This window comes from Anguilla anguilla, chromosome 4, assembly GCF_013347855.1.
Source record: "Anguilla anguilla isolate fAngAng1 chromosome 4, fAngAng1.pri, whole genome shotgun sequence".
Lineage (NCBI taxonomy): Eukaryota > Metazoa > Chordata > Actinopteri > Anguilliformes > Anguillidae > Anguilla > Anguilla anguilla.
Genome location: NC_049204.1, coordinates 25,742,971 through 25,769,465, shown reverse-complemented (window position 1 = coordinate 25,769,465; position 26,495 = coordinate 25,742,971). Strand labels below are relative to the sequence as shown.

The following is a 26,495-nucleotide window of genomic DNA, read 5'->3' as shown; positions in this document are numbered from 1 at the left end:
CCAGTAGTGATTGTTGCAACAGCATTTTAATCACATAATTGTGATGTTAGACCTTAAATGTCTAAAATGGAATTATTAAATGCATTACATCAATTTCTTTAAGCTACAGAATAACATTTAACAGTCAGTGAGCCTGGTGTAGAGAAGAAACAGTAGGATTTGTAGCAGCCAGAGATCTCACAATGGGTGTGGACTGTGCATTGCTCACACAAAAAGTTACGATTTAAACCCCCCACCCCCCAGTCCCCCAAAGATACTTTCAGAATGTGTCTGCTGTGTCTCACATGAAAAGAATGTATCCTGCTGTCAGCAGATAAACCAAATTTATCTGAAATAAGCCACTGGTCATTTTTCAAGGGTCAAACGGGTCTATTTCCTGTAGATGCATGGTAGATCATACCTGCCTGAGCCTGCACCTCATTTTGATATGCAAAAGACTGATTACAATGGAGAAAAAAAAAGTCCATTGAGCAAGGGCATATTTAAGCCAAATGACATCAGATGGTCATGAAGAAATTAATGCAAGCATGAATTGCTCTGTGGTCATGTGTTTGTGTTTAAATAAAGACTTCTGAAATCAATTTTAAGAACCGTAAACCTTCGTGGAAATGTGTCATGGGCTCTTTGCGGCTCAGGCCATTTGGATGAATGGTTTGCACTGCTCTGTCATGTGTATAATACATACATTATTAGAACAACTGATTGCAGAAACTAACATGTGTATGTCACACACACTAAAACCATTCTGTGCCATTGTAAAGGGCAGAATAAATTAAGTGTTTGTCACAGCTGTGCCCAAGTGCCTGAGCACACTGGTAATATTATCTTTGGCTGACCCAAACACAACTGTGCCGTCTTGACGTAAGAGGTGGGATTCCATTTCCTAGCTTTCCACAACCAAAGTGAATGCCTTGGATATGTAGTTTGATCACTCTTTTTCTCCAATCCCTTGCACTACACTGCATCCCGTTGATTACCGGGGAATGTCACAAATATAAGGGCTTCTTGTTTGGAAGAAATATCTGGATTTTGCTAGACTAGGCTACTTTAATTGAATTATAGTCTCCGGTTTAAAAACATTTTAAATCATTTATCATTGTGAACTGGAATAGACTGAATTATTTTGATAGTGAAATCAAAATAAATCTCGAAAGAAACTGCAGGTGTGGCGCAGAGTGGGTTTAATATGACTCTCCTACAGGTGTATACCAAGCATGGTAACACATAGGAATTCAACGCAATATGGAGCGGGGATGACATTACAAAGCTACTCTTAGCACGGCACGTGGCGTGTGCACGCACCCATTACATTACATTTATTTTTTTCACCTGATTCCCGAAAACCTGTTGCGCGCATGTGTTCTTATGTAGTTCATTGATGTGTATGCCTGTATCGGTGTAATGTGTTTTCCTGTGCTTGTTGCCCGGTGACACTTCTTCTTATGTCGTCACTACAGGGTTACGCTCCTGTAACCTCAACGGCGCTCACTTTTTTTACGTTCTTTTTAAGGTCGTCCTGACAAAAGCGAAACATTAAAGGTGCGCACATTTAATAGGAAATGTGGAAACGGTCAAGTCCCATAAATGATAGTCACAAACTTTGCCAACGTATTAACCAGAAATAGGCGGGCGTTCATTCATTTGTCAGGAATCATTTTCTGTTATAAAACAACAAGCTATATCAAGTAGGTTATTGACCAAGGCTATTTAAAATGAACACTGCACCCCTAAACGAAAGCCCGTCCTCCATTTTTCATTTCACCAATTTAACTATCTAGTGCTTTACGCATGCACATTCTTTCCGATAGAACAGAGAAATTCCGTGGCTACCTTAAATCACATGCTGACCTTGCATTAACAAAATTCTCCACCCATATCCGCGAGAGCGCCGTTTAAGAAGCGTCCCACTTCAGGGATTGCGTTTAGTGTGTGAAAGGCACCACGACGTAACGTCGTATTGTAGCATTCTGGAGAAAACTTGACAACAGTTCATGGTGTATGAGAAGTCACTTTCAATAAGTCCAGCCAACCTTTGAGAATCAAGTAGTTCAAACTCGTGACTACGGGTGTGTGGATTTACTGCCTGTCTTGGGAATATTTAAGTTCTTAGTTTGTATTATATCTATATTATAAAACTGGGGAAACTTATAAGAGAACCCGAATCTTTGCCGAAGAGCCTTAAGGTGTTCGCTACGATAATTGGTAAGTTACCTTTAAACTTTTGGTAGGGATGTCACGAAAATTAAGCCATACGGAAGTGGAACTTGCCAGAGTTTGTTAAATCATAGTTGTGCGCAATTAAATGAATGGACATTAGTTTAAATCGCGTTAGCTGGATGTAACGTGTTAACATGTCAATATTGTGCGATGTAGTAGTAACGTACAGACTCTATAATAATAATAATAATAATAATAATAATGACGATAAAAATGATAATAATAATATAAGAAGACGATAGGCTACACAACTAATATGAATTGCACTGAGATTGGAACAACCTTCCAGGGTAATGAGCCATAGTGACTCATTCAAATATTTTTGACTGTTTATGTGTGCATTGACATTCTGCACCTGGATCTCACATTTCATACCACGATTAGTTATTTATCCGCGCTGGCATATTGGTCATTGAGTGGATTAGTTTATTGACGAGAAGTTTAATCTGGGTGCGGTGTGACGCAACGCTGCCGGGAAATCTGATAGGAAAAGCGGCGCGTGAAGGGAGGTATGCTTGTGTAAGCATTGAACTGAGTGTAAGGAGTAAAACCTGCAGGGATGTCCCCTCAACACGCCGGGAGTCTGGAGTCAAGAGGCACGTTATCTAATTTTAGTTTGCTGCCACTCCAGTTTAACGTGTACGAAAACGACAGAAAACCTTTCGGTAGACGTAGTGACATGGGTTTCATCTTAACAAAAAGTAGTGGCACTGCATCAACAGTAGCTCCTCTCGTCAGTAATAGGGTCCTATAAATAAGGCATTGTTCGGGATGAAGCTGTGGGAGTTGGAGGTGGGTCTTGATTTTGGCAGTGCGAGGTGTTGCACGAATATAATTAGATTCACTTATGCAAATACTATGAAATCCTGTGCATAACTTTTGATGTTCTGTACTACACTCCTTTGTCCAAAGACCATTGCCAGCAAATCAAGCCAGTCCCAGGGAAATGGGCGGCACTAACCTGAGTCCCTATTTCCAAGTATCTCTGGCGAGAATGACAATATTAGATATATCCGCTATACGTTGTAGATTACGATTGTTCAATATTTTTCTAATGGTATTGCATTTTCTACAGTGTTTCAAACGAGACAAGAACCAATCCGATCAAAACGAATATTACCTAACAGTCGTGTGACTTTTAACTAAATATTGCAGGGCCGATTTCCAGGTAGGACATTGCTGTTGTACCCTTGAGCAAGACACTTGTACATCCAGCAGTATAAATATTTACTACGTAGAAATGCAAAGGGTGTCTAAGTCGCCCTGGATCAGAGCGTCTGTTAAATGCATGCAATGTAATTTAACCTCAGCCAACCTTCTTCAGCGTATCAAGACGCCCTGTGTTGTATTATTATACAGTGCTGACAACTAGAATGCAGTTGTGGTTTTATTTTGTGTTCGTCTGCATGTGTAGTCCCTAGAAAAATTGGCAGCGTTAAATACTCTGATACAGTATTTTTTCAGTTTTCTGACTCATGACTTCTGACTTTATTAGCTTAATTGAAGTAGAGCCCTGCACAGTATTAACCCCGTTCTTGGAGGGCCGAATGGATGCATGATAGTGCTATGCGTTATTTTACCGTTGGAGGGCGACAGAGGCTTATTTTTCTGTTCCATATTGGCCGTTCTCACAGTTACTGTTTTATTGCCAATACCCCGAAGTCTTGTTTATTGAAATATGAATGCCGACGTTAAGCTAGTAAAGATTTGGCATTCAAGTGTATTCACAGGCACCAAATTGTATTGTGAAGTACGAACGTTTGCATTATAAAAGTTCGTCGGAACTGAGGAAGTCTAAGCGTGCAGACATGTGGGTTTGCGAACTCCGGGCCTCATAACCAATTTATAATGCATACAGTGCAGCCTGTGAGTTTTTGTTGATTGCATAAGAATGTCACCTATTAAGCCGGGCAAAATCACGTGGCCCTGAAAGATAATGTTGCTTTTGTACATTGTCTGTCTTTCTGTATTATGGTCCGGGAAACTGAGCGAGCCTGTGTGGTTGCTAGGCAAGTCTATCATTCTGTTTTGGCTTTTGTTTTCCTGCAGCTGCGAGGCTCAACCTGCATGTGGGTAGCCCGCATCCTTTTCGTGGGTTGGCTATTGAATACACATAAAGCCCCTTACTTGTAGAGGTGTTAGGAATACCAGATGGATACGTCGGATGAGTGATGATGTTCATTCCTTTTCGGTATTTTCACCCTATTTCCCAATACTATAATATAATGCATTTGCCGTAACAGAATCAATTGGTTATGTGCTTCGTGAGGGGGCTATGTTACCATTAAACACACACAAGTGTTTCACCCTGTACAATAACCAAAATGGGCTAATGTGTATGTGCTCATATCAAAAGAGACTGCGCTGCTTTAAATAATTTGGTGCACATTTACTTTTTCCAGTTCGCAACTGAACTTAACCCATGGCCTACTGTATGGTCAAAGCTATCAATGTTCAAACGTACCTTCTTGTCAGCGGTATTGGACGTTCATGACCACGAAACAGAACGACAGCGGCACCCTAATCTTCTTAAACCAATTAAAAATACTTGAATACATTGAACTTACAGCTTCTGCAACCAGTGATTCTGTTGGTGCTCGCTGCTTTTCGTCACTCTTCCATTACATTTTCAATAATACACGTTCGGAAACATAAAAGGCCATGAGAATTTTTACTGGACTGCCTTTGTGATTCTAATACATTATGAATGGCCTGAAATTGCCCGAGTGGGCTGGAACTATCGTATTCCTTGGCGTGTTCAACCTCTCCCCCTTCCTTCTTGATTGGCTCTCTATGACAAAGCTAGTGTGGGAGAAAGAAAAGGGGCGGGATCTGATCGCCACGTGGGTGTGTGAGGCAGGTTGTCGATTGGTCGATGCAAACAAAGTCTCCGAACAGTCCTCTAGTGATAGGTTCAGAATAGACGAGGACGGTAGGCGTGCCTTGTCGTTGTGAAAGGATGATACTTTGTAACATTTTTTATTGTTAATTTTGCCTTGGAGCTGCCGTGAGCATGGGTACGCAACGGAGAGCTACACAGTACTAATTTCACGAGGCTTTGGCAGTCTGTAGTACTAGTCTCCTGCTACTAAACAGCTTACAGCTCCAAGCATTTGAGATAATAATACATTGAACAAGTAGATTGCACGCATTTCTTTTGCAGTTATTAGATCATTAAAACATTCAGTTGCATTTAACGCGAACTGGAATTGAAGAATCTTGGTAGTAGCCTGTGTTTACTTCCATCTGATACTCTCGCATGTACACACTTCTGTAGCATTTTTAAAACTGGACCATCACATCTCTGGATGTTGGACCCCAAACATCCCACCTTTATTAGTTGCAGAAGGAAGACCCAAACGACAACGACAAATAAATAAAACATCTTACTGAAACCGGAACTTCGGCACATTTTTGGGTGTACTTTCGATAATAATAGAGGAAGACGAGGACGTGAAAGACATCGGCTATTTTGGCTGTACAGATTCAGAGAAAAGGCACGCGCTATCCTTTGGAACATATGAGAGAAAGTCGTCTGTCCTTGACTTTACTCCTTCGGTTCTATTTTTTATGAAACCAACGAACGCCAGCCAAAATACCTATTATTTTGCTTCACAACCACCACACTCGCCTTGTCTCCCCCTTGAACACAGGCTATCGAATGGACCAACATCCTAGCGCCCGGAGCTGCACCAGCCGCGGAGCTCCGTCCTGCGAGGCCATCCCGAGCGAGCCCTCCATGAATTTGTACATCCACTCCACAACCGGCACGCGCTTCGAGCTCTCCCTTCCGCTGGAAGAGACAGTGGAAGGACTGAAGAGAAGACTTTCACAAAGACTCAAAGTACCAAAAGAGAGACTTGCTTTGCTACACAAGGAAACGTAAGTATTAATTCACCGCACTCTTTGTGCACGTTGTCTGTACAAATTTCACAATTTTGCATGTCAGTAGTTTAACCAACTGTAAGTGCATGCATAAGTACTGCGTGCATGGTGAAAATGAATACGTCATTTTCCATTTCATCGTTTGTACCTAAGCATGGACTTTAATAACTATCTGGAATACATCGGTGGTGTTTAAGTTCGGTGTGAAATAGCGTTCTGTGTAGACTAGTTTTCGCATCATTCATTGTTCAACTTGCAGAAGTAGCCTATTTTGCGGACTGTTGTGTGATTATCGAAGGGGCTGGTCTACGCGGTGGTGTTAGTTGCTTTATTATAAACGTCTGGCGTTATGACTTTCGCCAGTTTGTTTTGTTGAATGTGCGGTAGTCGGTTTGAGGGGCGAAATCTCTTTCGAAGCGACGGTGCGGGGTGCGCACTTGGATTCCAGGTTGGGGGTGTGGGGGTTGATGAGAAGGTTAAGTGGGACGCTTGCATATTTCCACTTCAGTACTGGGTTGCGCTATTCTCGTGATTTCCTCGTTAACCCTGACATTCTCAGAATTATGTAAACGCCATTTTCTCAGCTTCTTCAAATGTATAGGACAGCGACATAGCATAACAACAATACATTTTATAGGCTATGTGTAGCCTGCACGAGTGTGCATTTTGATCATCGCTGTTTTCTAGTCCGAAAAAAAAATCCGTCGCCTAAACTTGTTTATTTTCAGATGGATATTGTGGGTTCAGAAATAGACTACCTTAGATAGACTACCTTTTTGAAATATACCAATGTATATACAACTGCAGAGTGCCACTAACGGTACTCGAAATGATTGGCTGTTCTAGAGGACAATGGGAACCATTCTATGTTTAAGCAACTAACACTGTACAGTTTTGTACTGCTGGTCAGTTTTTTTTCTCCTCGGTTTTTTCTCCTCAGCATTAAACCAAAACTAAATAATTGAGATCTCATAATAGGTTTCCTTATATAGAATAACAATACGACCAGAGTACGTGGGTTGTGGAACAGGGCTCCTTTGTCGCTCGTAAATGACTCTTTAACTGTCGCATTGTTTTACCTTTGAAAAAGGGGAATGACTTTAATGCCCCCTCAAGTAATCGCCTCTAAATCACATCATCCTTTAAAACCGAGAACCTTTTTGATCTTCTTTGCCCCAAATAGCTGCCCCCAGGCGAAGTGTCGAGTCCCTTTGTTCAGCTGGAGGTGACATTTAGCTAATGCACGCATTTACAGTACTCTGCGAAAGGTCCTCTGCACAGATTTGAGGGCCTTAAAATGTTACGTTTTCTGACGTTAACACCTAGAGGGAATACTGCTGAATAATGAAAAATTAATAGCGGTATTTTTAGTGCGTCATTAGATTAGTTTACCATCACAAACGCTAATAATTACACCAGCAAAACTGTCCCTTTCCGGAAAATCCTGTTGTGAATGCTTAGCTATTGGTTAAGTTAATTTTTCTTTGAACCTAGACAGTGTTTTCCTTATTCGGTAAGCCTGTAAAAACCTTTTAATACACGACCTTGTGATGCATTTCCTGAACTGAAACTGGGTCATATCTTCGAAACAACGTTTAAAATTAGACCAAAAAATTGCAATGACCAGAAACGGCTTGCTGACATCTCATCTATTTATTAAGAACGATCGGGTTACATTGTTAATGTACGCGATAGCAGCATTCATTCTTTAATCACAGGATTATTTCACTGTATGTAATATATTACTTTAGCATTGCTTCCATGGATTTTGTGTTTGTTGTGCATGGTGTGTACATGTGGTACACGCAAATATTTTAAAGAATGCTCTCGATTCCCCCCTGTTTTCCTTGTAATGCAACTTTAATTCCCTTAGTTGACCTACAGTTAATGTGCCACCTCTATGAAAGTTTAATGCTTTTTTTGTCCATTGTCACCTATTTTTGAGGCCAGTAAAATCTTTTCAAGATATCTGGAATACTCCCCTTTTGAAGTTTTTCATTTACTTTAAAATGACTTATTTACTGAGGTATCTTTTCTCTGTGTCTCATGCCCACTCAGGGCATCTTTCTCCGATCAGGAACTGCCTTTTTAAAAAATACTGTCGAGCCATAATGTGTCAATCATTGTCCTCCCACCATGTTTTCTTCTCTCTTTTGCTGTTAAGTTGAACTGAAGCTTAATTGTGCTCTCAAACCTCCCTGCACATAATGGGTTCTGTTAAGATTGTTGACTGTACTGTTGCACTTTATCTCTCTCTGTCTCATTTTGTCCTCAGGCGTCTCAGTTCAGGAAAACTCCAAGACTTTGGCATCACTGATGGGAGCAGGTTGACGCTTGTACCAACAGTAGAAGCAGGCTTAATGGTAAGCATTCTCCTCTAGACAGCAAAATGTCCATTGTTAATTAAACTCTAGCAGAGTACACATGAGTCAAATAGGGACCGTATGCACTCTTAAGAGTTGAGTTAACACTGAACATTTTACTGTGTACCCACATGTCTCACTGCAGTGTGAAGCCCCCCAGGGGTTCACTGAAATAATAATGAAAACAGGTGTTGGTCTTCAGGAGGAGGAAGGCGAGAGATTTAGCAGGTGAAGGTCTGGTGTTGAGAGGAACATCTATATTTAAACTAGGTACATATTCAAGCTACACTGACAGTAAATGTTTGTCCTTATTTTGGCCGTAAAGCAATATGCATGACTGTGGTCTGTCGATGATTTCTGTGATCAGGTAATCTGCTGTGAGTGAGTACTTGGCAGTAAATTATGTTGTTATTGTTTTTCTCCCACCTTATGCAGTCTCAAGCATCAAGACCAGAGCAGTCTGTAATGCAAGCTTTGGAGAGTTTAACAGAAACACAGGTAAGAGCTGGTGCTTTGAAGCATTTGGGCATATTAATTTTCTGAAATGTATGTCAATTTAATGCACATCTCATGAATGAAATTTTGGCTTCCTGTTGCATTTAATCTGATACTTAATTTTGGCATGAGGTCAGGATTTTGCATTTTACCTCCAAAATTTGAGTGTGGGGCATGTCCTTAAGAAACTGACAAAAGTGGAGGCAAGTATCAGTTGTTAAAATTAGATTCTAGTAGATTTAAGTGTCTCTGTGTTGTCTGCACTTAAATATAGGGGAAAGCAAGAAACTATATGAATATGAGAGTAGGATAATAATCAGAATGTAATGTTACAAGCGTCTTTAGCTAACCCCAGGTCTTTTGAGGGAGGTTCTGATGTGTTGACTGTAGGCATGTTCTATCTAAGTAACTCCTTTTGGTCTCCTGGCAACATCTGTGTGCAGCACGAGCTGAAGCAAGTGTGGGCAAGCCCCGCCCTGCATCTGCTTAATTCTGACAGCCTACAGCGAAGTTGACCTCAGCTCTCTGTGTGTGGTGGAGTGCTTGTGAGAGAGTCGCGTCAATTATAAAAGGTTTCCGAGAAACGCGAGCGGTACAGTGCGTGAGATGTGTTTTTTTTTTTTTTTGTCTCGAGACCTCTTGAGATTTTTCAGAGCTTTGTGCCAGATATCTCAGCAAGTACACACTAATAAGCTGGAAATGAATCGACTAATAGATGTTTATATCAATTTTTAAACTCATTACAGCATGGGGGAAAAGCACAGCATGTATAGCTTTTTAGTACTTTCTCATATTAACATTGACATATACACTTGCCTCATAAACCAGTAAAATTTGTCATTGAGTCACAGTAATGACTCACTGCTATGATCGATATTAAGATTGTAAAATCATTTGGCGGCGGCTCGCTGCCTCGACCCCTGTGTGATTCCAAACGGTAGTGGCAGCAGCTATGACGCACACTTTTCTGGAATCGTTTCAGGCATGCCTCTGACAGCGTCTGGATTTTGCCGATATGTTCACCAGTATCTCCTTAACATAATATTATATACTCCCTATTTCGGGTTAAAATTTTTTTTTTTTTTTTACTGGAGATAAAATTAGTATCTTAATTTTGGCATTGGTTCCAAACGGGGATTGTCTGTTTCAGTGGTGAAAAATTCAAATTGTGATGTGGACAAGACGCATAGGTTTCACATGAAACGATAACAGCTACTGTTCATTTTCACAGTTTTTTTTCACTCCTGCGAGTACCTGCTGAGAAACTCAGAGAGGAAGCAGCCTTCGTAAGTGCTGCTGATAAAATATAGCTTCAAACCCATAGTATGGCTTGTTTCCTGTAGATATTTTTAACCTGGAAATCCTGCCTTTATTGTGGAGCCGAGAGCGGCGCTGCAGTGACGACAGACAAGCGAGCGTGTTTGTGTGCGCGGGGGGCGGGGTGGGCCGGAAGCATGCCTTGCGCATTATGTGCCTCGCCTTTTGCTGCGTAGCTCCCCCGAGACTGCTCCATTCAGGAGAAATCGGTTCCCGAAAAATACAAAGCAAAACCCTGGGCCCCATTGTTCCGCCGACATCTCGCGGTGAGATTAGACTAGGCTGTTCACGCGGACGGCGCGAGATAGCGCAGTGGCTAAGTCATGAGTCGATTAGAAGGTAGGACTTCCTTCGTTAGGGTGCTTATTGTCTCTAAAGAATGGGACTCTGTGGTATTGTGCCGCAGTCAAACTTCCTGATGAGTCACTCATGAATGGAGAGAGAAAAAAAGAAAGAACAAACTTCTTGAGAATTATTTCACATATTTCTGTTTAGGTGAATGAATTGCTGTGGGTTAAATGGATGCCGATGCTGGCCATGTATGTCAGAATATTAAAATGACAGCTTTGAGTCACCTTGGAACATATTAATGTATCATTGATGTCTTTATATTTCATTCAGCTCAGGAAATATCAGGAGTCAAGCAATGCCCTTGAAAGCTCTTAAGTGTATGTGCAATCTATCTCAACTGATCCCATAGGCTTTTAACATTTAGAAAAAGAAAAAATAGCACAAAAACGTCAGGTATACGTTTGGGGACTTACTTGATTAGCCCCCTCAATAATGTGGTTAATGTATCTGCTGTGCAAAAAAAAAAAAGAGGGGACCAGATCAGGTTATGCGGGTGGAGAGTCTTTACAGAATGGCATCTGATAGCTGCTCCTTATCACCGCATCAGGATGCTCAGGAGCACAGCTAGGAGCCTGCTGGAACTGCTTCCTGGGAGAGATCTATTTCAGACTTCTGTGTAGTAAGATAGAAAGTGTTTTATGGTAAGGGAACCCTGGTAATTATAATGAAGGCTTTTTTCTTTTTTTTCTTCCCCCCTCTCGTTTCCGTTTAACAGCTCTTGTGTAGCCTGTAATTTGCTGTGGTTTGCGAGCCTGGCAGTTGCTTGGCCGCAGTCTCTGCTGCTCCCGCACCGTTGCGTCGGATGGCAAATAAGAAAACATTCAATTGTTCACAGCCCAGTGCCCCGATGGACAGACACAATGCGTGTCCTCCCAATCACTCCTGTTTGTTTTTCGGTCCTTGTGTCAATGCGTCCGTTTCCTCTAGTTAGTGCTGCATGGGAGAGATGATCAAGATCATGTGTTTTCTTTTCTTTTCTTTCCCTAAGCAGTCAAAGAGCACAGTGCTCTGTCTGCTCTGTAACAATTTGGACCAGGATGCATTGTGGCATGGCTTTGATTAGCACCAGTAATGCCACAATAGTTCACTGACCAGGCTCCCATCAGTGATGCTTCTTCTTATTCTTCTTGGTATTTTGTGGCAGTTGAAATAGCGCATTGCTGAAACCGACTGAAATCAGTGATACTTTAAGTTTAGGTTTTTTCGCCTTTTTTGTCTGCTTACCAAGAAGCAGTGAACTTTCGGTGTCTGTGGGTGTTGGCCAAAGCTTCAATTTCCAAAGTCTTTGTTTTCCAAATGGCCTGTTTTTCGTGAGAGCCTAAACAGAATTCTCTTTCACTGGATCCAAAAAAATATTCTTGCTCTAGTGCTCTGTCTGCCCACTGCTTCAACTCTGGTTGTCAACCTGACCATTCTTTTGCCGGGCTTGTTCCAATACTATGAGAATACCAGTAAGACTTCTGAGAAGAGAGAGAGGTTACCTTTCAACATACTACATGTTAAACAGTTTGGTAATGAGGGTAACATCTGTAGAGGTTTAGCATTTATCTACTTTCCAAGATACTATGAACTTTCATTTGTCTCTATTCACCACAGCATTTCTTTTGGGGTTTTATCTGGGCAAAAAGGACTTTGGTGGCGTTCTGCTTGCTTGGAGATGTTTGTTTGCTGAATGGTGACCGTGGGCAAAGCCAGCGCCCCTCAGCCCCTCCGGCTCTGCCGACCCCCTTTTGTTCCATTGGAATCTGATCTCCAAAGCTAACCCACCCTGCGGGGGGACCGGCCCCTGGGCAAACAGCCACGGATGTGGGGACGGTAGCGTGGAGCCCCTGCTCTGGAGCTGCTCGGTCAGGCCATCCACCCCTTCCTACTTCCTGTCCCCTCGCTGTGGGCCCGTGCGATTCGTCGGTTGAACCTTGATACGCCGCTGAAATGGCGTAGAAGGCGGAGCTGGACAGAATTGGGCGACACGCTTTTGCTGAAGGCGAGAAAGAAAGATTACAAATGCTGACACCATCTTAGGGCTGGCTTGTTCTCCCTCTGGTTGTTTTTTTATGGTGCCGTCACTGTCTTTGGAATTCAATTGTTTGTTCTGCCTAAACCCCCACCCCCCTTACAATACCTCCCTTGAAACCTGCCCAGCCTCTTTCGATATAGGACGAGGAGCAGGCATTGTGTCTGAAAAAGGAAAGATGCAAATGGTGGAATCTAACCCCTCAATCACCCCTCCTGTCATCTGTACCGCTCACTCCCGCTCACTCCCCCAGGAATGAATGAGGCCATGGAGACAACGAGAGAGAGAGGAGGGAGAGAGGGAGATGGAGAGAAGGGAGAGAGGGAGAGGGGAGAGGGGGAAAGGGAGAGAGATGGGGAGAGAGGGGGGGGAGGGAAGATATAGGGAGAGAGAGAGGGAGAGGATAAAGATGGGGAGAGGGAGAGAGAGGGGGAGAGAGGGAGAGTGAGTGAGAGAGAGGGAGAGAGAGGGAGGGAGGCAGCTGCTGCTGGTGATGTGCAGGGATAGCTGGCCTTGGTGAGTCACTGCTATTGCAGTCGGCACAGAGCTGTACAGGTTGTTCTGTATGCCACGAGGATGCTGGGAAGGACAATAGTGAGTCAACCATGGGGAGGAGAAAAAAAAGAGAAGGTTTGCCGCTTGAATTTAATGTTCCTCCTGCAGCGGCGAACATAGAGTCCTCGCCATCCCCAGATTAGCTGCCTGCAGAGGAACACCTCTGCCTCTCCCCGTCCGGTCTGCCCGGGTGCGAGAGAGATTCCACAGAGATGTAAGCAAGACCCGCACACATCACGCGTTTGGGTCCTGCGGTCAATAGCGTTGCCCCCCCCCCCCATACAGCCTTTGCTTGTTTTCACTTCATCTATTTTTTAGTTAATCTGCCACTCCAACACAATTGGAAATCATTTGTTCTTAATAGCATTGAGCAGTTGGCAAGTGGAAGGCTTCAAAAGCTATCTGTGAAGCTGATGGATCGATACCTGAGCATCGGCGAAGAAGCCTCAGTCCTCGTGCGTTTCCTCCAGGACGCTCACCGTGCGTTTATGCTGTTAAGACAAATATGTCGGCTCGCACCGTTGACCGCCGTTTGTTCTGGCAAACGTTTCCAAACTGCCCGTTATTCTTTCTTCATTTTGCTTCCTGTGCAGAGATGCAAATCGGCGCTTGACTGCGAAACGTCCCCGTGAAGCAAAACGCCCGCGTACCGCACCTCGGCCGCGACGCACGACCGATTAAGAGAGAGACGTTTCCACAAAGTCGCGGCGTTTCGTTTTTAAATGCGGCAAAAAAAAGCCAGTGTCTCCTGTCTGAGTGCTAAAGCGTCTGTGTAACGGTTCTGTGATACACACATGCACTCGGCCAGGCTTGTCGAGGTGTGTATTAACACACAGCAGGGAAAGCGAATTTGCTGGTGGTGATGTTGTTTGGCTGGGGAGTCTTGTTGTCCTAATGCACATAAATGGGTGTGCTAATATGCGCGTGTACGTGTGTGCGTGTGTGTGCACGCGTGTCTGTACTTACTGTATGTGCGCGTGTGCGTGTGTGTGTGTGCGTGTGTGCACGCGTGTCTGTACTTACTGTATGTGTGCGTGTCCGCGTGTACGCGTGTGTGTGTGCATGTGTGTGTGCGCACGCGTGTCTGTACTTACTGTATGTGCGCGTGTCCGCGTGTACGTGTGCGTGTGCGTGTGCGCACGCGTGTCTGTACTTACTGTATGTGCGCGTGTCCGCATGTGCGTGTGCGTGTGTGCACGCGTGTCTGTACTTACTGTATGTACGTGTGTGCGTGTGCGTGTGTGCACGCGTGTCTGTACTTACTGTATGTGCGCGTGTACGTGTACGTGCACGTCTGTCAGGAGGGGGTTGTAACCTTGATGCAGCCGCCATTCAAACTGAACAGCCAGCCACTTGTGTCGTGACCACCTCTGCTTTTCATTCGCTGGGCGCCTTTGTATTTCGAGTGCTTGGCATCGTGACTGGGCTAATCCGGGAAGGGAGGGGGGAGGGGGGGGGGGGCGGTACGCCGAATATCTTTATCTGATGGTCCAGCGTCTGATGAAGGCAATCAGAACAACAAAACTCTCCAGTAAGGCGTGGGTGTGTTTCTATGACCCGGAGCTCAAAAGAAACAAGCTCATGGGCTATTACTAACCCCCCCCCCCACCCACCCTAACCCCCAAAATATCCATTTAAAAAGGGATTGGGCTCAGAGCATTTGTGATGTTTATTTTTAATGTTTGCCTCACATTGTTCCTTTTCTTTGTCTGCCGCGAATATCCCGGGTGATGAATAAGCACGAATCCAAACCTTTCTGAATGGCTGTAAGTTTCCTTTTTCTAAACCCAAATTTAAATGTCGTATTCATTCGGTTAGCCCGTCTCTTCTGCAGCTGTGTAGCCCGGCTCGCGCGCGAGCTAGCCTTTTGTTCCCCTCCGTTCCTCCCCCCTACACCGCCGAGGTGCGGTCAGATTTTATCAATCAGCTGGAATCAAAGGGATTGTTTGTTGGAAGCTGCTCCTCTTTTGAGGATCACACGGAGGACCCCGGACGGACGGGGAAGGCGAGGCGAGTGGCAGGTGCTGTCTTATTGAACGCGGCCTTTCCTAAGTGGATTGCTTCGCTGCAGCCCCAGAACCTTCAAAGCCATTGTGCTGGAGTGGAGGGACCTCAAAAGGGTGGGGGGGGTAAAGGAAACGTGATCGAGGCCATTGCTGCCACTTGCCTTTTCTTTTATTATCTTTTCTTTCTACCCGATTGGCCGGTTGGATTCGGTGATCCAATATGAGCAGCCGGCTCTGTCCTCTTCCTGTTGCACCCTGTAGTTCATCCAATCACAGCGCAGGTCATGACCCATCTCTGAAGAAGTGGTGTGTCCCCAAGCTTTGAAAGATATTTGATGGTGTGCATTTCCATGCAGCTGTTTTTTTAGCCAAATTGCGTCTTGTTTCGTTTGCGTTTATTTATTTATTTATTTATTTATTTATTTGTATATTTTTTCCTAAATGGCGTATCGACAGCCTCCCATTGTGAGCGGAACATCTCTGGTCGATGTTGGGGTTGATTAGGAGGGTTCTGGAACAGTCCGCCAGGAGCCTGTCGACCATGACGTGGTTGAAAGAACAGGATCCTCTTCCTCGACCCTTCTGTCGCTCCCCGCTCTGTTTGCTGTGGACCTGCTGCTCGGTTGTTCATGAATGTCAGGCGAATGTAGCATCCTGCCCCCCCTCCATTCACCCCCACCCCCCCTCGCCTGCAAATGAGGTCCCTGAACCACAGGGACCCCAATAAATAAAACTGTCAGCCACAGAGTTTGGGGGGGGGGGGGGCGAATGCCCAAGGCACTCTCTCAATGAATATTTCATCACCGGCAAAGCTTCCTGCTCCATCTACCCCCCATACCCCGCCTCATACCCCCACCCCCACCAACACACCATCCCTGCCCCCCCCCCCCCCTTCCAGCATCTTCACCCCCAACCCCCCACATCCCCCTTATCGCGTTTCACCCCACACTGCATACCAACTTCTTTCTCCTGTTACAGAAAGCGCTGCCTTTTCTCCTTGCAACACAACTAAAATGGCAGAGGAGGTGGGATGTAATCTAACGTTGATTGAAGCCCGATGGAGGCTTGTTTTCTGCTTCTTTCCGTTGTGGTCCCTCCCATCCACAGCATAGATAGTTCTGTTCTATCTTTAGGTTAGAACACTGCAGTCCAGAGAGCTGGACTTTCTGTGCCCCTAAGGAAGAGGAGGCTTGTCACGAACACTCCGCTTTGTCCAGTAGTCACGGTTTGTCCTCGCCCAACGCCAGCTCTGGCTCGAGGAGAACAACAGGAGGGCTTTTCTTTTTTGTCCATTGGAAATTTTTTGGTTCAACTCCTTTGGCTTTGTTGTTTTTTTTTGTTCCTCTTCTTTTTGATCAGGGGGGTGCGGACTTGTCAGAACGTTCTGGCCGAATTTTGAGAGAGGTCCATATTAGGAAGGGTTTAGCGATGGACTCTGGCGTCTGCCGCTGTAGTCCTGAAGGGTTCCGTTGGTCCTGCAGGGTGAAGTTTGACTGCCACCCCCCCCCCCCCGAGCCTGCTGCAGTCCGGCCTGTTTTAGAGGCAACCGTGCGGGCCAGGCTGTGCAGACTGTCTCTGTTTGTGCCCCCCCCCCCCCCCCCCTTCTTCACTTAAAGCCGTCAGGAGTGAGCGATCAGACCCCCGTCTGACACTGTGGAATTCATGGCCTCAGGGCTCTCCTTTACTCTCCAGCTACTGACGAGAGGGAGGGAGGGAGAGAGGGAGAGGGAGAGAGAGAGAAAGAAAGGGAGGGGAGAGAGAGAGAGAGAGAGAGAGGGGGGGAGGGAAGGAAGGAGAGGGAAAGGCAGGGAGAGAAATAGAGAGAGAAATAGAGAGCGAGAGGGGGGGATTGAGGGAGAGAGAAAGGGAGGGAGTGAGGGAAAGAGTGATTGAAAGAGGGAAGGAACGAAAGAGAGTGGGGAAGGAGGGGGAGGGAGTGAGAGAGAGGGGCAGAGACAGGGAGGGAAAGAGAGATGGTCAAAGGGAGGGAGAGAGAGGGGGAGAGACAGAGAAATGATTGAAAGAGAGGGAGAGAGAGAAAGCGAGGGAGAGCGAGAGATTCTCATCTGTGCATCAGAGAGCGGGACTGCCTCTCCAGCATTCTGTTCATTTGGAAAAAGAGCACAAGCATAAAATCAATATGCTGCTCCAGACCTTTAAAACCCCTCATTTACTAATATTACTCACTGCGCTCCGTGCTGAAGGATGTGAGAGTGAACTCTAACTTGCTCCCCCCTCCCCTCCCCCTAGGATAATGTTTATACAATAGATGAATTGACGTGACGGCTCTTGGGGAGTACTAGAGGAAGACTTTTTTTTTCCCAGCCGTGTGCTTTTTTTGTCTTAAATGAAGCGTGGCCTTTTCTTCGCTGGGTGTCTCTGATTTTGTTGCGGTGGGCGACGCGTAGACGGTTCTCTGGTGACTCAAGCAGACGGTTACGGTTACAGCGAGAGCGCCTCACGCAGACCCGGGCCGCATGCTGCCTGAACCGCTGTGGAGGGCGGGGGGTTTTCAAAAAGCAAAACCTCGTTATGCGGGCCGTGCCTGTGCCGGGGTGTGGGAGAGGTGTGATCTATAAATCTCGTGCGGGGTCGCCGTAGACGCCGAAGTAGCTGGGAACCCCTTATGAGCGCTCATGAATGTCATCTATGTAGGCCTGGATAATCCATGTGTGATTAAGGCAAGCCAGAAAGCTCATTGGTTAGACAAGAGACCGCCCCCTCCCTTCTCCAGCTGGTCCAGCACAACCACCGCGAGTGAACGCTGTTGTGGTTTGACAGGCCGATAAAAACCAAACCGTTCTGTGGCCGTGCCCAATCTGGGTGCAGTCTTCACCTGGAAACCTTTTCAGATTTCCAACACTCATTATGAAGGCAAACTGGTAGGAGGGGGAAGAAACATTATACTTGTCAGCATGATGCTTCAGGGGGCTCTTTGGCCCTCCCACATTCTGTGGTGAGAGGTCGATGACCCACCCCTCTGGCCCTCTTCCTCATCCATGACAGCTGTCATTCACAGATGTAATCACCTGTCCCCCCCCCCCCCCCCCCCCTTCGCGGGTGACTCACAGGTGACCTTCTTTCGCGCGGGTCGCTAGCGAGCGCTCCCAGAACCGGAGGCTCGGAGGCGCAGGCCGTTTTTGGCGCCCGGGCCGGGCCCCGCAGTCCCGGACGCGGTCGGTCCGGTGTTGAAACTGTCGGCGGCCGCGGGGAACGTTCGCGCTGGGCTGGGCCGCTGAGGTGCTCTGACACCCTGGCCCCCCCTCGCTCTGGGTGAGAGAGAGAGAGAGAGAGAGAGAGGAGCCTGGCGTTCTGGACGTGCAAAGGTCACTCCGGCTGCAGAGAGCTCCGGGTCGATGGAAAAATAAAGGAGCCGAAGAAAGAGAGGAAGATGAAGGAGGGCAGAGCCTTTCGATTCGGGAGGTTAACTACAGGTCAGCGCTCACGAGCGCGCTACAAAGGCTCCCGCGCGTCGGCGGGGAGAGGACTCTGCTCGCTCTGCGCCCTTCCGGCGGCCTCTGATTCCCACCCCCCCCACCACCCCAACGGCCTGCTCTCAGGCCCCCCCCCCCCCCACCACCCCCAACGGCCTGCGCTCATTTCTCTCTCCAGCCGAGAGTCTTCATGCTGCGCGTTATCGCGTGACTGTGCGTCTGGCCGTGGCGAGAGGGACATTGTCGGGACGGAGGCGGTCGAGGCGGTGCAGCGGGCTGGGATTTTGGGATGCCGTGCCTTTTACGTGACTCATTAATCTAATGGAAATGAGAAGCAGGGTAACTCCTCTGGAGCCCAAAGGTTGCCCTCTTCCTCCTCCTCACGAGCCCCTCCAATAGCGCAGTCCAGTGATGCGCCACGGCAACAAAGGGCCAATCGGGGGAAGCCGGAACAAGAGGGGATTGTTGAGGGTGTCGTGGCATTGGGGTTTGTGTGCGTGTGTGTGTGTGTGTGTGTGTGTGTGTGAAAGCAGTGGGACTTCGCCCCCAGGTCTGGCTCTGGTTTCCAGCTCTGCGACGCTCCTAAAATGGGCAGCGCTTCCATATCCGCCGCGGCCGGCAGAACAATCGGGCATTATGCGCGCGCTAACCGGGCGGGTCCGCTTCCTGCATCTGGGCCTGATTTTTCGGGCCCTTGGCCAGCCAGAAGGGCGTCCTTTGTGTGCCTGCTGAATAGAGGCAAAATTCGGTCTCGGTGCTCGGGGCAGCGGGAGGGAGGCGGTGCGGGGGAATGTGTGATGTGGGCGGGAGGGGGGGCTTTTTCCAGTGCTGCCCTTCTTCCTCGAAGTCTTTGAGACGGGCTGCAACTGCAGTCCATATGTCTGCATAGGATGTGTGTCATTGCGGTGAAGTATTTCCTGTGAGGGAATGTGTTCACTTAAAAAACAGATAGCACTCGGCTTTGTGCTTTGTGGCGCAATGCTGTTTGCAGAAACAACGCGTGTGTCTGCATCGCGGTCTGCTCTCGACTTCGTTTCATGGTGTATCACAGTATAGAGGGAAATTGCAGGGTCATTTTTTAACATATTGTGTCCTTTGTGTCTTGGGTGTGGTCGTTTTAGGATATTCTTCATATTGTGATGAATTGACTTTTTCTTCTTCAGTTTGAAGTCACGATATTTGCAGAAAATGGATGACTTATCCTCTTTCTCTTCCTCTTCCTGTCTACAGGTCAGCGACTTCCTGTCTGGGCGGTCTCCGCTGACCCTGGCGCTGCGCGTGGGCGATCACATGATGTTCGTTCAGCTGCAGCTGGCGGCTCAGCAGTCCGGCGGGCAGCAGCTGCAGCACCGGCACCTCATCGCCCGGGGGGGCTCGGATGGCGCCGGGGGGGCGACGGGGCCTTCCGGGACCAGCAGCGGGCACATGAGAGTCCCCCACCCCCACCCTCACCCTCACCCTCACCCGCACCCTCACCCTCACCCTCACCCCCTTCTCGCGCATCCCGCCCCGGCCACCACCACCACCCCCACCCCCGCCCCCGTCCCCGTCCCCGTCCCCACCCCCGCCTTCCACCAGGCCAGCGGCATCCAAACGGCGGCCCCCGCCTACCCCTCCACCTCCACGTCCCTCTGCAGTCCCCCTCCACGCCACACCGCGCTACCCAACGGCCTCTTCCAGTCGCACCAGCCCTCCTCCTCCTCCTCCTCCTCCTCCTCCTCCCCGGTCGCTCCCAGCGCTCAGAGCCCCGCCCCTGCGGCCCCCTGCCCTGAGGTAAACCCCCACTCTCGCCCTGCCGCCGTTGGACAAACAGAAAACCCATTACAGCTTTTCCCCGCTCAAACACAGTCAGGCTTGAGTGGGGAAACAGGCCTTAACAGGAGCAATGAAACATTAACCTCTGAGTAGGCCAGCCTGTTGATCATTAGCATTAGCTTTATCTGCCAGCTAACTGAAGCTGACTGAAGCTTGGGGGAAGGGGGGGGGTCGTGGGCTCTTTATTTGGCTTCCCTGACTCCTCAGGCTGACCTCAGATGAGGCAGACCCCCCCCCCCCAGTAAGAGGACGTGAGAGTTTGCACTCACGTTGGGAGTCTTTGCCCTTTTGTGTTTTGCGAGGCGGCCATTCTCCTTCCTGCTCAGGGAGTGTTAAATATGGCTACCCTCCCGCGGTTTAGACTTTCGCTTTCAGTATGTGTACTGCATCAGCAGGGTGTGATGTCAGGGAGGGGAACTCTGGCCCCCAGCTCTCAGTGGTGTGATGCAGGCCCCTGTTGATACACAGCTCTGGGTAAAAGTCACATGACCCCCCACTGTCCCACTCCTAAAGTGCAGTAATGTACAGTTCCTCCCAGACTTCTGTTTCTACTCAAAATGTCATTTTGTTGTAGGGCTGATACAGTAAAGAAAAGAGCGTTGACAGATTACATACAGACACTGGCCTGTGAGCCAATGAAAAGTGGTCATTCACTGTTCACTGTACTGTAGCACATAAATGCGACTCTTTTTTCCTCCAACTGCATGTAGAGCATGGGCCTCAAATCTCCAGTCCTGGACAGCTGCTGTGTCTGTTGGGTTTTGGTGTGATTTAGTGCTCAATTCTACATATGAGTGGCCGTCTGGCTAAAGAGTCTCAATGCGGCTAGCTTCCCAGTCCCCCATTGGCTACTAAATGAAGAGAGCTTACAGAAACCTGCAGGCACCGCGGCCCTCCAGGGCTTTGAGATGGCTGGTGTGGAGGTGTCATGGCTGACCGTGTCTCTCGTGTCTCTCTCTCTCCCTCTCTCTCCCTCCCTCTCCCTCTCCCGCCCCCGCCCCCGCCCCCGCAGGCGAACTGCACCGCAAAGAACCCGGGCAGCAGCCCCGCCCCCGCGGCGCGGTCTCGCAAGCCCGGCGCCATCATCGAAAGCTTTGTGAACCACGCTCCCGGAGTCTTCTCAGGGACCTTCTCAGGTGAGCGTCAGGGGAGGGACCTCCGACACCCCCGCTAGCAGGCCGCGCTAACCCCCCCCCGGGCCGGGGAGTTTCCTGCTCTTCCTGTGACACACGAGAGTGTCACGGGGACACGCCTGGAGACCGTTTGCCGGGGGAGCGGGGGAGGCGTGTGAAGTGGACCACAGACCACTCAGATACCCACACGCTGTATTAAAGGCCTATTGTTATTCAGCTTCTGAACTCAACCCAGCGGTCTTGTGCTTGAAAACGAGCAGCTTCGTAATAGAGCAGTCCTCCCTGCTGTGATTGAGTTTCTGGAAGCTGCCCAAGCAGGTGTAGTTGTGCAACAGTGTTTCCACCTGCAAAACAAATCTTGGTCAGGTGTTGTCAAACATGACAAAGGCTTTTGCCGGTTGACGTGCTGTTGGGATTACGAAACCCTTTTTTGCAGGTGGAAACCCAGGGCTGCTAATGGGGGGGGTGGGGGGGGGCATATTTTGACCTGGGCTGGAGATTTCGTAGCTGTGGCCCTGAATGCACCCCCAGTCTTCTCTGTACTGCTTTTGCTGAGCAGTCTCTTTGCTTTAGGTCCTCAGCAGCTCAGTTGAGTTCTGAGCCCAGGCTGTGTGTCAGACTTTGTCAGCTCTTCCTAACCCCCCCTCCCTTCCTCCCCCCTCCCCAGGCACTTTGCACCCTAACTGTCAGGACAGCAGCGGGCGCCCCCGCCGGGACATCGGCACCATCCTGCAGATCCTCAACGACCTCCTGAGCGCCACCCGCCACTACCAGGGCGTGCCCTCCTCCCTCACCCAGCTCCGCTGCCAGACGCAGTGTGGCCCCGCCTCCCCGTCGCCCTCCCCGCCCCCCTCGCCCCCGGCCGCCGGGCTGGCCGCCGGCCTCTCCGCCAGAGCTACCTCAGTGCCCGCCGACGCCCCGCCCGCCCTGCACCCGCTGGTACAGTGCCAGAGCCAGATCCGCATGTGCAAGCCCTCCGGTGAGTCTCCGCGCCCTGTCCGTCCGTCTGTGTGTCTGCCCGTCTGTCTGTCAGTCTCTATATCTGTATGTCTGTCTGTTTGTCTGCCCGCCTGTCTGTCAGTCTCTATATCTGTATGTCTGTCTGTTTGTCTGCCCGCCTGTCTGTCAGTCTCTATATCTGTATGTCTGTCTGTGTGTCTGCCCATCTGTCTGTCCGTCCCCCTGCTGCTAGGCCTTTGAAGGAGCGCGCCTCCCCTTGTTGAGAGAGGAGGGGCGTGGCCCCTGTGAGGGCGTGCCCAGGTGTGCTCGGCGCTCCCCGCCGCCCGTGCGGACCTTCCTGCCGCAGTGAGCTCCGCTCGGCGCGTCTCCACGGAGCGCCAGGCCGTAAAGCGGGATCCGAGCGCTCGCCCGCCCGCTCGCCCGCCCGCCCGCTCGCCCGGCACAGTGAGGATGTGCAGAGATGCCGTCAAGCTTTATTAATGGCCGTGTTTTGGCTTTGTGGTCTCAGGCTGGGGAAGGGTATGTGACGCTGGCTTTCCAGTGCTCACAGAAACAGAGAGAAAGAGAGCAATTGCAGAGGCTGGCTGGGAGATTCCTGTGGGGGTGGGGGAGGGCGGGTAGGAGAGAGGGGGAGACTGAGGGAGGGAGGGAGGGAGGAGGAGGGGGCCCCTCCTCGGGAATGCGGCACTAGCTCCACAGGCCTGTTCTTGTCAGGCTCCAGTCGCGGTGCTGCAGCGGCCGGGCCGGGCTTTGTCTCTGCGCCGGGGGGTGTGGGTCTCCCCCCCGAGCGGCGGAGCGGGGGATTAATCCGTCACCCAGACGCAGGAGCCCGAGCGGGCCGGGCCCACAGATCGCCCCGGCAGATAGCGCTCAGGAGCGCGCGTCGGGCGCTGCTTCTGTGCTCCGTAGCAGCGAGCGCTCGGGGGGTGGGTCTGCGGAACCCCGCCGTCTACGGGGGGAGGGGGGAGAAAAGATTAGGGCTCAGTCAGTTCTTTAAAAAAAAAAGATATAACTGTAAATGACCGGCTGACGGTGAATGAAGAGGCAGAACGCGCTCTGAGGATTCGATCGTTTAGTTTTTCATTCGTCTGCCTTTGTCTGTCAGACGGCACAGAAGCGGCCTTTTCTGCGGGCCGGCCCTTGTGTGGACATCCGGCTTCGCTCCGGTCGGCCGCTTGGCCCGAAACCTCGGCCCCTCTGAAGCGCCCTTTGTTGCGGCTCTGGCCCGAAATGCAGAACTGGCATCACAGCGTGCGCGGCAACATGGGTCTGCATTCAAATAAAGCATGCCCATTTTCTTAACCCCCGCCCCCGCCTATTCTTCCGTCCCCTGCAGTCCCCCCCCCAGCCAACACCAGGCCCCTCCGTCTCCCGTCAATGGGCCGTCCCACTGCTTCCGCAGCGACGTTCCAAAACTCTAACCTCATCTGTGAAACACGTCCAGGCTTTCCGAGCCCCGGCCTCAATGGCCGACTGTGTTCCCCCTGCCTTTAAATAGACAGATTTATACAGAAATGGCGAGCGCTGAAAGAATGCACATTGTGTCGCAGTCGGGGGGTGGAGGGGGTGGAGGGGGTGGGGGGGGGGCACTAAGCTTCCATTCATAAAACCGTTGTTTATATCTGGTCAGCTACTACCCACAGATTAACTGGTGCTTCCCCTCTGGAAAAAAAAAGGGAGGAAAAAAAAATAAAAAAAGGCTTTCCGGGTTGGGATCGGGATTAGCGCTGACCGAGTTTTTGAAGAATTTCTTCTTGACACAAAGGGTTTTTCTTCTTAGTTAGCAGAAACCCAAAGGCATGGGTGAGGTTAGTTTTTTAGCTGAGCGCTTGATAAGCACCTAGTTTCTGTAAGAGTTCCACTCTTTGCTGAAGCCAGATCACATCTGAGCACTAGAACAAACTGTGCTTCGGGGCCTGGGTTGTGATGCTTTACCTAGAGATACAGCAGCCCCGTGAAAATGTCACATAGCTGTGCTATCTCCCCAGCGCCCTCTCCCTCCGAGCTGTTACCCCATCTGTGGGGGACGGGGTACAACAGGGGGGTCACTCACCCCACCGTGGCACACACGAAATTCAAACAGAGCCGGCAGCTGGCAGCCTGTTCTGAAGTTTGGGTGGTGGCGAGCGCTGGTTCTCGTGTGGGAGGCCCGGAGAGGGGGAGACGGGGGAAAGAGGAGGAGGAGGAGGAGGAGGAGGAGGGCTGTGAGCCGAATTGTTGCGCTGAATGGGAGCTCCGGGGCCCCCTGCTCGGCCCGGGCGTTTGTGTCCGCGCCCCGGCCGCGGCGTGAGGGTCCGGGACCCTGCTTTACGGGGCTGGGGGGGGGGGGGGATCTTAGAGCTGAGAGGCCCTGCACCCTCTGCAGCTGCTGAGAGAGAGAGGGAGAGATAGGGGAGAGAGAGGGAGAGATAGGGGGAGAGAGAGAGTGGACAGAATGCACCCTGAAAGAGAGAGCCCGGCGGGGACAGAGAGAAAGAGAGAGCAAGAGAAAGAATGAGAGTGGATAGAATGCACCCTGAAAGAGAGGGACTGATGGGAACAGAGAGAAAGAGAGAGAGCGAGAGAAAGAGAGAGAGAGGGAACAGAGTGCACCCTGAGAGAGGCAGGGGGGTTGTGCTGCTTTCTTTTTCTTCTCCTCTCCTCCCTCAGTATCTGTCAGGTCAGGTTATCTTATTTTAGGCCTGTGCTGGAACAGGCCGGGTGGAGCTGCGTGCTGAGATGGAGCAGCGTGGGGTGGGGTGGGGGTGGGGATATTTGATTTCTTTTCAGCGCTTCTCTAATCCACCTCAGCGCAAACGACCTTGGGCTCTGCCAGCGTTCTCTTGGACAGGAGCGGCTTCTCCTGGCCTCACTCAGTGACGACAGCCCTCACCTTTCAATTCAAGCTCAAACATGTCGCTTCTCGCCGCGTTTTTTTTCTTTTTAGTTTGTTTTTTTCCCTCCGAATTTGGTGCCTCCTTGAGAGCCGGGCGTCCCAGCGTCTGCGCTCGCCGCCTGTTCCTCGAGTGTTGCCCCGCGGTGGGCCTCGCCCGAAAGGCGCAGGGCGACGTGAATAATTTGCCTATGCGCCCTTTCATCGGCGAAAAAACATCCGAACAAACTTTTCAGCAGGAGCATTTAAGGGCACCTGTGGGAGACAGGACCCTTTTACCCGCACTGGGGGTGGGGGGGGTGGGGGGGCGGATTGTGTTACCCTTTTATTCTGTGTCAAAACAGAGACGTCAGCTTGACTGGCCTCATATCTTATCTTCTGTTTTCCTTTGTTGCCCCTTCCTGCCCTCCTGGAAGGAGGCCAGGCTGCGGAGCACAATGGCGGCCTTGTGCTGCGTGCCCACGTCCCCGCTCTCGTTACCCCTGCGGGGGGGCGGCTGGCCCGCGGTCCGGCCCCCCGGGTACGCCGCGCCTGTCGGGTCAGGCCCCGCGGCGCTACCTAGCGACCCCCGCCGCCCGCGAACGGCGCCCCGGCGATCGGCCGGCCGCCAGCACGCCCGCGTCGACCGGGGGGGAGAGTCGCCGCGTGCCGCCACGGTTGAAAATTCGCCGTGTCGCTCCGACGAGATGAGAGACAATAAAAAGGGAAAGGGGAGATGGATTTGTTTATGCTAATTGATAACATGAAGGTTCTTTTCGGCGCTACCCAGGGAGTGGTGCAGAAATAACATTAATGACATTCAGGTCAGAACACTGGAGACTAGTGCAGATCTTTCCAGAGCGTTGAGGAAGGAAAATAACTTGCACATGGTGAGCTTTTAATGGGACCTTTTTAAGAACAGGCCTGGCCACTGTATGCCGGAGGCCTAACCTTCTCCCCGAAGAACAATTCCCCGAAACCACAGCAGCCACCGAGCACCCCCTGACAGAGAAAAAAGGCGTTTAAACAATGCAACTGCCAAACAGACCAACATAAAAACAAAAAAAAAAAAGATCCGCGCTCATTAAGCCGATCTTTA

General features: G+C 49.6%; 1 protein-coding gene across 1 annotated transcript in view; it reads left to right on the top strand.

Annotated features, from left to right (window-relative positions):
* Positions 1-1,894: 1,894 nt before the first annotated feature.
* The window catches only part of midn (midnolin), a 33,134-nt gene continuing 8,533 nt past the window's right edge, over positions 1,895-26,495 (top strand). The window contains exons 1-7 of the mRNA XM_035414492.1: positions 1,895-2,202; positions 5,871-6,099; positions 8,378-8,465; positions 8,901-8,963; positions 19,868-20,410; positions 21,465-21,588; positions 22,253-22,564. Of these exons, the coding sequence (XP_035270383.1) occupies positions 5,879-6,099; positions 8,378-8,465; positions 8,901-8,963; positions 19,868-20,410; positions 21,465-21,588; positions 22,253-22,564 (1,351 nt within the window). The 5' untranslated portion in view covers positions 1,895-2,202; positions 5,871-5,878. The remainder of the gene's footprint in view (positions 2,203-5,870; positions 6,100-8,377; positions 8,466-8,900; positions 8,964-19,867; positions 20,411-21,464; positions 21,589-22,252; positions 22,565-26,495) is intronic.